At 36.2% G+C, this 12,905-nt stretch overlaps 1 protein-coding gene across 7 annotated transcripts in view; it reads right to left on the bottom strand.

The window, feature by feature from the left end:
- Positions 1-12,905, bottom strand: part of fhod1 (formin homology 2 domain containing 1) — a 68,356-nt gene that overhangs the window by 13,196 nt on the left and 42,255 nt on the right. For 2 of the 7 annotated variants that reach the window (XM_055204967.2, XM_055204995.2), the window contains exons 12-18: positions 10,792-10,896; positions 8,386-8,475; positions 7,287-7,310; positions 6,639-6,683; positions 4,566-4,729; positions 2,768-2,866; positions 952-1,835 (exon numbers count right to left, since the gene is read on the bottom strand). In XM_055204967.2, coding sequence (XP_055060942.2) covers positions 952-1,835; positions 2,768-2,866; positions 4,566-4,729; positions 6,639-6,683; positions 7,287-7,310; positions 8,386-8,475; positions 10,792-10,896 — 1,411 coding nt within the window. The remainder of the gene's footprint in view (positions 1-951; positions 1,836-2,767; positions 2,867-4,565; positions 4,730-6,638; positions 6,684-7,286; positions 7,311-8,385; positions 8,476-10,791; positions 10,897-12,905) is intronic. The other 5 variants (XM_055204974.2, XM_055204988.2, XM_055204984.2 and 2 more) reach the window with 5 other exon arrangements.

Below are 12,905 nucleotides of genomic sequence, written 5' to 3'. Positions count from 1 at the left end.
TATTTTTGTCTTGTTTTAAGTACAAGTATCTAAAAATTATTAAATCAAGATGCATTTCCTTGATGGCCAAAATGAAATTTGTGCATAAAACAAGCAAAAAAATCTGCCAATGGGGTAAGAAAAAATCTTGAAATAAGTTTACATTTTTCTTAAACACTTAATTCAGATTTTTTTAGCTTGTTTTAAGAATTATATATTTAAGAATTCACTTACAATAAATATTTTTTGTCTAAAAGCTAGACTTATTTTCTTAGGTCATTTGCTCATCAAGAAAATACATCTTGATTTAAGATTTTTTTATTTATTTTTACTAACAAATCAAGAATACACTGCAAAAAATGATTTAAGAAAACATTTTCTTAGTATTTTTGTCTTGTTTTCAGTTAAAATTTCAGTAAAAAATTCTTAAATGAAGATGCTTTTTTCTTAATGAGCAAAATGACCCAAGAAAAAGAGTCTAGTTTTTAGACCAAAATGATCAAATTTAAGTGATTTTGTGCATAAAACAAGCAAAAAAATCTGCCAATGGGGTAAGCAAATAAATCTTGAACATTTTTCTTAAACATTAAATACAAGAAAATTTTGCTTACCCCATTGGCAGATTTTTTGCTTGTTTTTTATGCACAAAATCACTTAAATTTGATATTTTTGGTCTAAAAACTAGATTTATTTTCTTTGGTCATTTTGCTCATTAAGAAAAAACATCTTAATTTAAGAATTTTTTAATATTTTTACTGAAAACAAGACAAAAATACTAAGACATTTTTTCTTAAAAATCATTTTTTGCAGTGTACTAAGTAAGAAAGTCATTGTTTGCAGTGCAGTAAATATTTTAACGATAATTTGATTAGCTTTAGTAAATGTGCCATATGGGTTTTATTTATAAGATTAAAAATGTACTATTTGAATATTTTGAGTGATCAAATTTATTAGGTTAATACAGGCTTGCACCTTTGCTACAGGTAAGTCCTTTCCCTTGGACTCAAACAGGTGCTCCAGCTTGGCTGTATCAACTGTAACCTTATCAAGCGATGCCCAGACTGTGCCCCGCCCAAACTTGCACTTCCTGGGGCCGTCGGGCTGCTTGAGCTCCTTCCAGAACAGCTTAACTGTTTTCCGTTTCTTTAAAAAAGCTGGATCGATCCCCTGAGACGGAGGAGCCAGTCCAGGAGGAGGAGGGGGAACGCTCAAAAATCCAGGAGGTGGCGGAGGAGGAGGAGGCGGTGGAGCCATTCCAAAAGGCCCAGGAGGAGGAGGGGGAGGTGGGATGGCAGAGCCAAGCCCTGGCATTGGGGGAGGAGGCGGTGGTATTCCGTTAGACAAAGGAGTGTCAAAAGTGTCTATATCCAGCACGTCAATATCCTCCTCTTCCTTTAAATCAGAGAAGTCAAGATCTTTAATACGCAGAGGCTTGGAGCTGGGCTGCAGGTGCTCCCAGGCATCCTGACAACCCCTGGATAACGGTGTCATCATTGTCTTCTCCAAACTCTGTGCATGCATCTCTGCGTCAATGCTGTACTGTGGACGTATCTTCTTAAGCATCTTTTCCTCAGCAAGTCTGGCTCGAGCCGTCTGGGCGCTACCCTCAAGGCTCTCCAACTCCGCCCGCTTGGACGTGTCCTCTGTGGACTGAGAGGAGGAAGCCTGCAGCCTGGAGAGCCTTCCAGCCATACTGGTGATGCCATGGTCCTCTAGAGCGCTTTCAAGACTTGGACTTTTTCGACCACCAGAGCTGGTGTTGTTTTTGGAGTAGAGCATGTCCAACATGAATTTCCTGTCATTAGATAGGGTGCTGTGCTGTTCTGTTGCACTGTCCTGACGCTGCACACCTCCCTCTAGAGAAAGAAACACGGTCAGTCAACACGGCTGGTAGCATACACTACTGAGCAACATTAACAGTTTTATAGTATACAATACAACACAGAACAATTAACTATCTAATAAAAATGCTCCAGTACCTCAACCGGTAAAGCATGATGCTAGCAAATACACCTTGATACACCATGAACAAATGGGCGGATGTAAACTCCAAAAGCCAAATGCATTTTAGTATTGTATACTAAATTTTATTAGGCCTGATACTGAAACTACTGAATACTAGGCTGATATTGTTATAACCGACATCTTACCTTTCAATGGCCCATTGCAAGCACAGATCACCATGTTCCCGCATGCTACCATCTTGTACTTTCAGTTACCCACAACAGACTAAAGCACATCAGCATTAAACTTCCAGCTACAGTAACTGCCTGAACCCTCATTAAGCCAAAGCGGAAACCGGACGACGGAGATCCCCATCTCCAAAAGTAAATAGTTTACATGTCAGCCCTTCTACTTCAGCAAACTTACATTCCCTGGACGCAAGGTTTGTTTACTGCCCGTTTCATTTGAAACTTGGCCACTAGAGGAAAAGATGGAATCGGTTTCAAATATTTCCACTTTAAAACTTTGAAGATTTTGCCTGAAATACAGCTCTTGACTTACTTGCGTGATATAAAATGGTAGCCATTTCGTTAGCACAGATCACACAGATGCCCTGTTTGTTATGCGTTTAACTGTGCAGATACAGGTTAAAAATAACAACTATAGTAGGTCTTCAAAAAGGTCTCTGCGTGGCAAAATACCTTTTTGCAAATTGACTGCTGGGTATACTAAAACAGATATGTGGATGACAGTCATATGTATCTAAAGCCTACAGTAAGTAAAAGAAAGATAATATGAAGAATGATATATACAGAGAGGTGGGGCTGGGAATAAAATCTCTTGCCTGCTTCATTATGGGCTGTTGATGTGTTTCCTGGCTGCTCCAGGGTGTGTCTGGTCAAGTTTGTCCCTTGAGAATGGCTCTCCTGACCACTAATAGATCCTGCAAGACAGAGATTTTCATATTTCATGCCCAAAAAAATATATGGTTAAGGCAGTTTTATACTAAATGTAAAAGAATGAATGTCAACATTCAGCAAACATGAACAGGTAGAAAGCTTGTCCATATAACACTACAAAAATCCTAAACACTGTTTAAGCAACATATTAAAAAAACAAAACACCCTGGAGTTCCTATGAACACAATTCTGAATTCTGAGGTGCAAATACATTTCTAAAATATACAGTAAGCATATATACCGGCTTACATATATGCTGCTTATCTCATTTATACACCCTCTCCTACTATTTGCTTTCTGGCGCAGATAATTGTTCCTCTAGAGATAACACAGTCGGCACAGGAACTTCAGTATGGGACATGGGCTGTCCTAAATTTCCCAAGATGTTACTGGCTAGAAGGATCAGAATTAAGATATAGCCATTCTTAAAAACTACAGAGGACATTTAAAGTTCAGGGTTCCCACACCTTAGTTAACTTCAAATTCAAGGATCTTTCAAGGACTTTTTCAGGTCCAAAACCCTTAAATTCAAGGACTAAATGTGGGGACACATTTAAAGTGAGAGCAAGGTTACATCATGTTACCTTTTAAGATAATTTGTTACAGTTCCCTTTCGAGGGAACGCGCGCTGCGTCACAGCGGTGACACTTTGGGGACGCCTCCAGGGGTACATGTGTTTGAATGTGTATATCAAATTTAACCAATGGTGAGGATTAACGACAAAGACAGGGTGATGCGGGAGCCAGGAAGTATATCGCTATCTGAAATATTGCCAAAGACGGCATTACAGGGACGCAGGAAGTATGGCGAGGGAGACGCAGCGTCTCGTTCCCTTCTCAGGGAACAAAAGTTACATACGTAACCCAACACGTTTAATGTGTCAAACACAACTATGCAAAAAAGCATTTTGGTATGAATCAACATTCGCATACCGAAGATATAAGCATTTAAAGCGAACAGCTTAGCATGTATGCTTAAAAAGTCTAGGATTTATATGATATTATCCTACACTGCACAAGGAATAATATGGATTTTTTCCCCCAGAAAACTTATTGCATAAAATAGATTCAAGAACTTTCAATGACCTGTATCTATGTATGTATATTTTCAAAAACTTCCCAGGGCCTTGAATTTTTCCCCCAGATTCACAAACTTTCAAGGATTTCAAGGACACATTGGAACCCTGAAAGTTTGTATTGTAGGAAATATAGCAAATATACCATTAAAAGATGGCTCTTCTTATGTAACCACCTAAGAACAGCAATGTGAATATTTGGAAATGTATTTGAAAATCATAACATTTTTGGAAAACATATTCATAATAACCTGACATGGAAAGTAGATAACAACGTAATTCTTACCAACTCACAAATAGATAAATGACCACAAAACCATTAATCATACACATAGCTTTGGGTTTAGAGAAGCATAACTGAACAAGGAGAGATTTTGTAAAACAACTAGATGATTGATAAGAAGAGAGGAAAAAGAAGAGAATTCAACAGGAAAGTTCAAGTCAAAGAAGATTTTAGAAAAAGTTTTGGAGCGATAAAATGTAAGTGATTATAAAAGGGCAGGTACAGAAAGCAGATTTGAAAGAACATAAAGGCTCCTAGTACTATATTGTAAAGCAGATTAATCATACAAACAGGAGTCAGGAACAGAAGGTCGGGGGATCAGCACCTGCAATTGTTGAGCTGTAGACTGTAGTCTGCTCCTCAGCTTCAGTAGACGGGGTCTCGGGGTCTGTAGATGGCACACTCTCACTGACTTTCTCTTGGGTGGCCAATGATGACTTCCCTTTCTTCTCAAACTGGGACGCAGCCAAACTGCGCAAGAATGTGTCTCTATAAAACCATCAGAGAATGAAACAGTAATTTACTGAGCTGTAATGGAGGGTTAAATGTGATGACACCACATTCTGATATATATATAGATCTGCTCTGAAATGACGCTACACAATTACATTTTAAGCAGAATAAAACTGAGCTATGAGAATTATCTTTTTTATTCAGCAAAATGACAACATGTAACCCTGTCTGTGAAATCCAGGCTAAAGTCTCAATGTAATCATCAAAGTTTGATTTCAATTATTGATTTCACATTGATTTTAATCTTTGACATGGCCTTACTCAGTAAATATTTAAGAAAGTTATATTTTCACAGAACACTCTAATGGCTGGGTTATTTTTGACCCATAATGGGTAAATATTGGACGGAACACAGCACTGGGTTAAAATTTACCCAATGCTGGGTTGTTTTAACCCAACTGTTGGGTTACTGTCCATGGTTGCATAACAATACCCATAATATACAATAATATTGGGTTATTTTTAACCTAGCATGAGTTCATTTTTAACCCAGCATGTGTTCTGTCCAATATTTACCCACCACGGGTCAAAAACAACCCAGCCATCAGAGTGAATGTTCTTAACATTATGTCGGATGATTTTATGTAAAACAAATGACATTAGCTGGGTTTTCACAGACTTCACCCCAGTTCTTAAAATAACCAATTACTATAAAGGTCATTTTACTGACATGACACCTTGCAGTTTTATGTTAAAAAGATAATTGTAAAAGATAACTAAAGCTAAAACAAAATAGTAACAGAGATAAAATCAAATACAGTACTGTGCAAAAGTCTTAGGCCACCATGCCAGAATTATATTTGTTGTTTTTGCAATGTTATAGTGATCATATATATAATTATTTCTCAGTCTCTTTAATAAAATACATCCAGAAAATACAGGAAATGTGTATGTAGTATTAAAAACTGTATAAAAATGTAAACTGATGTGTCAAGTTTTTAGGGTAAACTCCTCTTCCACTTGAGCAATAGCAGGAAACTTCAGGATCTCTTAACCCTAAATGAAATTAAATCCTAATTTATAATTTTAACGAAATTCGTCTTTTTACTTCATTCTGCTCAAAAACGCTTAAGATGTGTTTAGTGCCAAGAGAGATCACACTAAATACCGACGATGCCTAAAGAAGACATGTAGCCCTGAAAATTTAATTTTTTTGTACATATTTCCTGTATTTTCTGTTGGATGGACATTAAAACCTCTAAAACAACAAGTCTGGTGGTAACTTTTGCACTCTTAACTTAGCTTAAATACATAACAAAACCCTTTTCCACCACAGTAATCCAGATGAGTGTCGGACAAAACCCACCACCGCTATCATTACAGCCACCTCTGTGCATGCCCAATGCCACAAGCCACCATTATATTTCCCACAATACACCCTCCATAAAGTTATACAAATCAATGCAAAAATCTAAATCACACACACGTATATTATTGATTAGTTTTTCCCCAGCCAGATGATCAGGTTTGATTTGAGTCAACTCTATACAGGCTGAGAGACTGATACAGTAATATTACCGTAATAATAGTTTTCCCCATAGTGACCCACCACAAAGACTCATACTGAGGAATGTGTGAAAACACTACTTTGTATAAATAAGATATTTTTACACAAGTTTTTGTATTTCTTCAAACTGAACTAAAACGGCAGCAAAGCAGACAAGGCATGTTAAATGTTACTGCATTAAAACGTTATTATTTCTTCCTACAATCATTAACATTACAAGATACATAAGATAAAAAAATGACATTTCAAACACACACACATAGCCTCAGGTTCTGAGCACAGCAGCTGATTTAAACCCAAACACCAACACCTGGATGGCGGCATGCTGATATATGCAGATATAGAGTCTGTTGCTCTACAGAGCTGCTGTATACTTACGCATATCTCCTTAGAACTGGCAAATCTCTATTCACATTTTCTGCACTGGAGAGAAATATTTTGGTTTACACACAGTCTTTATAATCACTGTTAGTCACAGTCGGGTTGACAAACTACTTTGTGGATATGATTAGCTTTTTAATAGTTTAATTTTTTGCCTGACTGTACAGTAGTAATAATATATAAAAAAATGAAAATAATGAAAGAAAAATTTTTCCCAATAAGAAACAAAACAAATAGAATGAGAAACAAATGTGAATGAAGGATAAAGTACAGCCAGGAATAAATGACAATTCATTCATGGGAACAAGCAGTTCTGTTGCTGCTTTCCTAAACTTTTGAACTAACAGTGTATACCTTTAAAGATCAAAAATGTCAAATCTTAAAGTCTCACAACAAAGTGAAATAAATGGAAGAGGTATTTCAGAAATTTCTTAAAAGCAATCTTCTGCCTACAATTAGAATTTTCCTAATTTAAATGGTTTATGCATTGGCCTCCGACAAATTGATGGATCATATTAATACTAAATGTTTTCAGGCAGGAGTTCCTTCCTCCAGTCGTCCTTATGGCTTGTTTTCCCAAAATGACTAACTTTCACAATGATTTAAAGTGCCTGCGCATTCTTTGGCCACACTTCAGCTACTCACCAAACACTGTCTGCCTGATGCTGTCTGTAAAAGGAGAAAGAGAAGCAAAGCCCAGGAACGTTGGATGCCACACCAGAAGAGATTAGAAGTTGTGCCAAATATTATGAGGGAAGAGAATGTTTAAGAAAGCAAAAGGATAAGAGAGAGAGAGAGAGACAGACAGACAGACAGACAGACAGAAAGAGAATAAAAGAAAATCAGCAAAAATAGAAGGAAATCTATAGCACACAAATAAAAAGAAAGGAAATCTGTTCTGACAGTGTTAAAAACAATTCAAAGTATTTAAAGAGGATATTTTTTGGAAAAATAATCAAATAAAAGGTAAGAAAGTGACAATGAAGGGACCAATTCCTCAGTGTAGTTATTGCAAACATTGCTTTAAACAAGCACACTACCTAGCAATCTAAAAACAAAAACCACTCCCACACCAATAATGTAAATATCATTCAGACACCACAAAGTCTTAAAGACATACCTTCTTTCTTTTAATAAATGTAGTGAGTCCATATACAATGTTATTGACAGCTCATGCTCATTAACTGTAACTACTACTATTCAATTCATCCCACTAAACACAGTTAGTTAAGTTACAATGCAGTTCTTCAGGGACCCCCAGAGTTATCCCAGAAGGTCTTAAGGGGTCCCCAGAAAAATTAAAGAGCAAAAAGACAAAGCAAAAAGTTTCAAATGTGTAGTCAATTATTTAAGTTTGTACATAATTTGCTGTCTTTTTTAATATCACAGTTACCATTTAGCTAACACAGTTTAAATGTTTCTTTATAAAAAATTGATATATATTTTCATCATACACTGTAAACAATTCGTTGCTGCTTTAAATTTTTTTTTGTTTAATCAAGTTATTTTAACTTAATATTATTTATCTTGACTAGAGATGAGTTGTTATAACTTATAAAATATAGTTAATAAGTCAAATTAATTTTATAAGTTTAAGCAACTTGAAGTTAAAATTTCTTGTAAATCCAAGATTAAACTTAAAAATTTGAAGCAGCAATTTTTTTTACAGGGATACAGTATGTGGGGGTTCCTGCCATTAAAAAGTTTAAAAACCTCTGTCTTATAGCATCAGTTGCTTACTGACCTGAATGTCTTTGCCTCCGTTCGGCTGGGCTGCTCTGCTGTCGTCAGGGAAGGTTTCTCCACAGGAGAGTCCGTCTCTGAGAAGGAACCTCTGTGAAGAGGAAGATTAGTTAGTCCAAGCAAGGTCTTGGCTATAACACAGAATTGGCAGCTCACATCCAAACACACAAACACACTGTACAGGACTTCGCTATGGGGACATAAAGTACCAGAGACCTCTATTGTTTTCAAATTCATTTAATTATAACTATAGACTAAACACAACTAAAGCTCTAACTCAAAACTTTTCCAGAAAGAATTATTTTTAGAAAAACTAACTAAAAGTTGACAAAAAAAGATGCCTTTTGCCCCTGTGCAGGAAATGTGTGTCTTTGTCTAATTAACATATTAACAATATTAAAAGATGTTTGTTCATCATGAACACATTCATGACTGTGAAAAAAATGTGAAACATGTTACAATAAGCATGTCCATGTCAGTTTATGGTTAAAATATCCTAACAGTAAAAGAGAATGTAATGTATGGACATCCTTGTGGTGTGGCAGGAGGGTGGAGCCAAAGTATGTCTAAAACAAATCAGTTCAAACAATTATTACATTAGCTAGAAATATGGTGCTTAATGACGAGTTTTACATAACATCAGTATAGTAAAAAAAGCACTGAATGAAGATACAGTATCTCTGAAGGGAGCAATGGTCATACAGATGATCATGCTTCCCATTACAATGAATTAATATTTAAAACAGTATTACTTTATAGACATATTAAACTATAAAACAAATAAAAATATAAAGAGCACAGATGCAAACCTCTAAGTACGTATGTCACGTTTTCTTGTAAATGAAAATTTTTTATCAGGCTCATATGTTTAGGTTTAGTAATTTCACTTTAATGTCAATTAAAGGTTTTTGGGTCAGTAAATGTCTTATTATCACAAATGTCACTTGATATTTAAAATGAAATTCGTACAAGCAAAACTCTTAACTTCTATAAAAGTCTCGAGTCACTCTTTACTAGTGCTGCAACAAATCGGAGTTGAACGGATCCCGACCCACGGTTCGGCTCGCATGTGATTCGCGAATTAATACGCAAATTTAAATAGGGAAAGTTTAGCATTTGCACGTGTTTCAAAGGTTTTCAATACTACTCACACAGAGAGACGCGTTTCAAAAAGCAAGCAAACATAAAATCTTTCTGTTATTGACAGGGCACAAACAAACAAAATTATCTCTACAGTATTCTTTTTCTAATAAAAACATTTATTTATGACTTAAGTTTATGCACAAATTAGTCAGAAACCAGTCTGTGCTTATTTGGTCTTAAAGAGACAGTAACCTCAATTAACCTAGTCTGTGTCATTAATGTTAATCAAAAAAGAATAATTACATTTAATGAATACAATAAACACAGTGTTTTACTCATTTGATTCGATTTCTGTACCTAATGATAATTTTAGACCTTACCTAATGTGCACCTTTGTTTTATTTTATAAATGTTTGTAATTTCTTGATTTGTTAGATTTTTCCCATCCTTTTTCTTTTTGGCTGATCTGAAAAATGATCCGATCCGTGCCTCAGAAACCATAATGTGATTTTTGTGATCCGAACCGTGAGTTTTGTGATCCGTTGCAAGGTAAAAGGCTCAAAAATCTAGTCAATATCCTAATATATTCGGTAAACCTCTTTTAACCAAGTAAAAAAACCCTCTTTCACTTTGACATGTGCGCACCATCCATCCAAACGAAAGTTTGTGACATTCAGTTAATATAATACCTCCTTTATAATGGAGGTGGCATTTAGCGGCTTTTGAATCTGACCTTTGCACTGCACTTAAACACAATGATTTCAAACTAATCCATGAACGTTTTTAGAGCATTTAAAAACCTTTACTTAGAGCATTTTTCTTATGAACAGTTAACAAATGAGCTGCTGACATCATGGCTGCATTGAGCAGCAATTATGAAACGTTTGAGCAGCATTAAGAAGTTCTGTATGGCACTATAATAATCACCACCAAAAACTAGCCTGTATCCACTCCTTTCTCAAATCTAAAGAGATTTTTTAGGTATGTTTAATATGAACATTTGATCACCTTTAAGATTTGTTTGTTAAAGCAAGACATTAAAAATAGTAAGACAGAATCATTACACAAGGAGAAAAAAATATCATAATAATATTAATGCATGTGCATGTAGGTGATAAGTTATATGCCGTAAACGTTAGTTAGAAAAAGTTTAAAATTAGATGAATTGTGTTGAAGTTACTCGCTGACCTTAAACTTGAAAATCAAAATCACAAGATTTCTGGTATAATATGTGAGCTGACCTCGTATCAGCAGTCAGGGCAACTTCAACCACCAACAAACAAAAGGTTGTAAGGCAGGAGGTGATGTAAAAAGTGCTACAGACCTGTTGGAGATGCTTGAAGTTTCCTCTGTTATAGACCTCGCCTTTTTTAACCTCCTTCTAGAAATCCCCATGTGAGACATGTAGTGACTCATAAAAGAGCGCGCCCTAGTGGATGACCAAGCAGGTGTGGAGGGAAGAAAGGGAAGGAGGGAGAAAGAGGTGGAACAGTAATGGTGGTTACATGGACAAACAGAGGGTTAAAATGTTGACAGGACCAAAACATCTGCAAGCATAGAGAAAACCACCAAGAGCCACAGAAAAAACCCACAGACAGACGGCAGTAGGCATATGAATAGACACTGATATGTAATTAAAGGACAAGTGTGCAATTTTTTCTAAATTTTTTACAAGTTTGTCCAACCAATGACAGACTGATAAGGTGTCTTGGATCGGTTTGAAAACTATTTATAATCTTATTATTCTACAACTGTTTATTTGGTGCCACTAGAATTAACACACTGTCACAAATTACACACTTCACCTTTAAGTATAAATGAAAGTTCACCAGTGTTAAACAAACATCCCAAAAATCTCCTCGAAAAAATCAGCCACATGGGTGGCAGAGCAATAATGCAAACTAGCACTCCAAATAAAATGGGGCAAAAATATGTAATAATAAAAATAAAATAGTGACATTTTAATAATTAATAGATTAGTATAGTTGTGACTTGCGCTATAGTATATGAAAGTAAGCATACATTTGAGCAACAATCACTAATTAAGTGAGCTGATAAACGGTCCATAATTGAACCTAGTTCAGGTTCTTACAGACCAAACACATCCTGTCAGACCTTACAAAATCAACAGGGCCTGAATTCCTGTAGCTTTACACAAGTTAAAAATCCATTCCAAATAAAATATTAGCTTTTCACAAAGAACGAGACATTTCACTTTGGCCAAAAGCAACACTTTAAATAGCACATTATTATATTGGTCTACAACCTTTTCATACCCACTCAGTTTAGCAACTCTGCAACCTGACAATCTTAAAATTGAACATTCATCGGTCTGTCTAACTAAAATAAATTGTCCTTCAATGCTGTGTGATGCAATGCTATGTTCTCGAAATAATTCAATATTAGTCTAACCAAATTAAAATCATTACTTTTGCCTAATAAAATTTTTGGCAAGAAGAGGTTATGAGAGACTCAGATTAACAGAAAAATTGGTTGTTTATACACTCACCTAAAGGATTATTAGGAACACCATACTAATACTGTGTTTGACCCCCTTTCACCTTCAAAACTGCCTTAATTCTACGTGGCATTAATTCAACAAGGTGCTGAAAGCATTCTTTAGAAATGTTGGCCCATATTGATAGACTAGCATCTTGCAGTTGATGGAGATTTGTGGGATGCACATCCAGGGCACGAAGCTCCCGTTCCACCACATCCCAAAGATGCTCTATTGGGTTGAGATCTGGTGACTGTGGGGGCCATTTTAGTACAGTGAACTCATTGTCATGTTCAAGAAACCAATTTGAAATGATTCGAGCTTTGTGACATGGCTACTTCGAGCAGGAAAATGCACCGTCAGAGGATGGGTACATGGTGGTCATAAAGGTATGGACATGGTCAGAAACAATGCTCAGGTAGGCTGTGGCGTTTAAATGATGCCCAATTGGCACTAAGGGGCCTAAAGTGTGCCAAAAAAACTCCCACACCATTACACCACCAGCCTGCACAGTGGTAACAAGTTATGATGGATCCATGTTTTCATTCTGTTTACGTCAAATTCTGACCCTACCATCTGAATGTCTCAACAGAAATCGAGACTCATCAGACCAGGCAACATTTTTACAATCTTCAACTGTCCAATTTTGGTGAGCTCGTGCAAATTGTAGCCTCTTTTTCCTATTTGTAGTGAAGATGAGTGGTACCCGGTGGGGTCTTCTGCTGTCGTAGCCCATCTGCCCTTAAGGTTGTGTGTGTTGTGGCTTCACAAATGCTTTGCTGCATACCTCGGTTGTAACGAGTGGTTATTTCAGTCGAAGTTGCTCTTCTATCAGCTTGAATCAGTCGGCCCATTCTCCTCTGACCTTTAGCATCAACAAGGCATTTTCACCCACATGACTGCTGCATTCTGGATGTTTTTCCCTTTTCACACCATTCTTT

This window comes from Misgurnus anguillicaudatus, chromosome 21 (genome assembly GCF_027580225.2).
Source record: "Misgurnus anguillicaudatus chromosome 21, ASM2758022v2, whole genome shotgun sequence".
In the NCBI taxonomy this organism is placed as follows: domain Eukaryota; kingdom Metazoa; phylum Chordata; class Actinopteri; order Cypriniformes; family Cobitidae; genus Misgurnus; species Misgurnus anguillicaudatus.
This window is presented reverse-complemented; position numbering and strand designations above follow the sequence as displayed.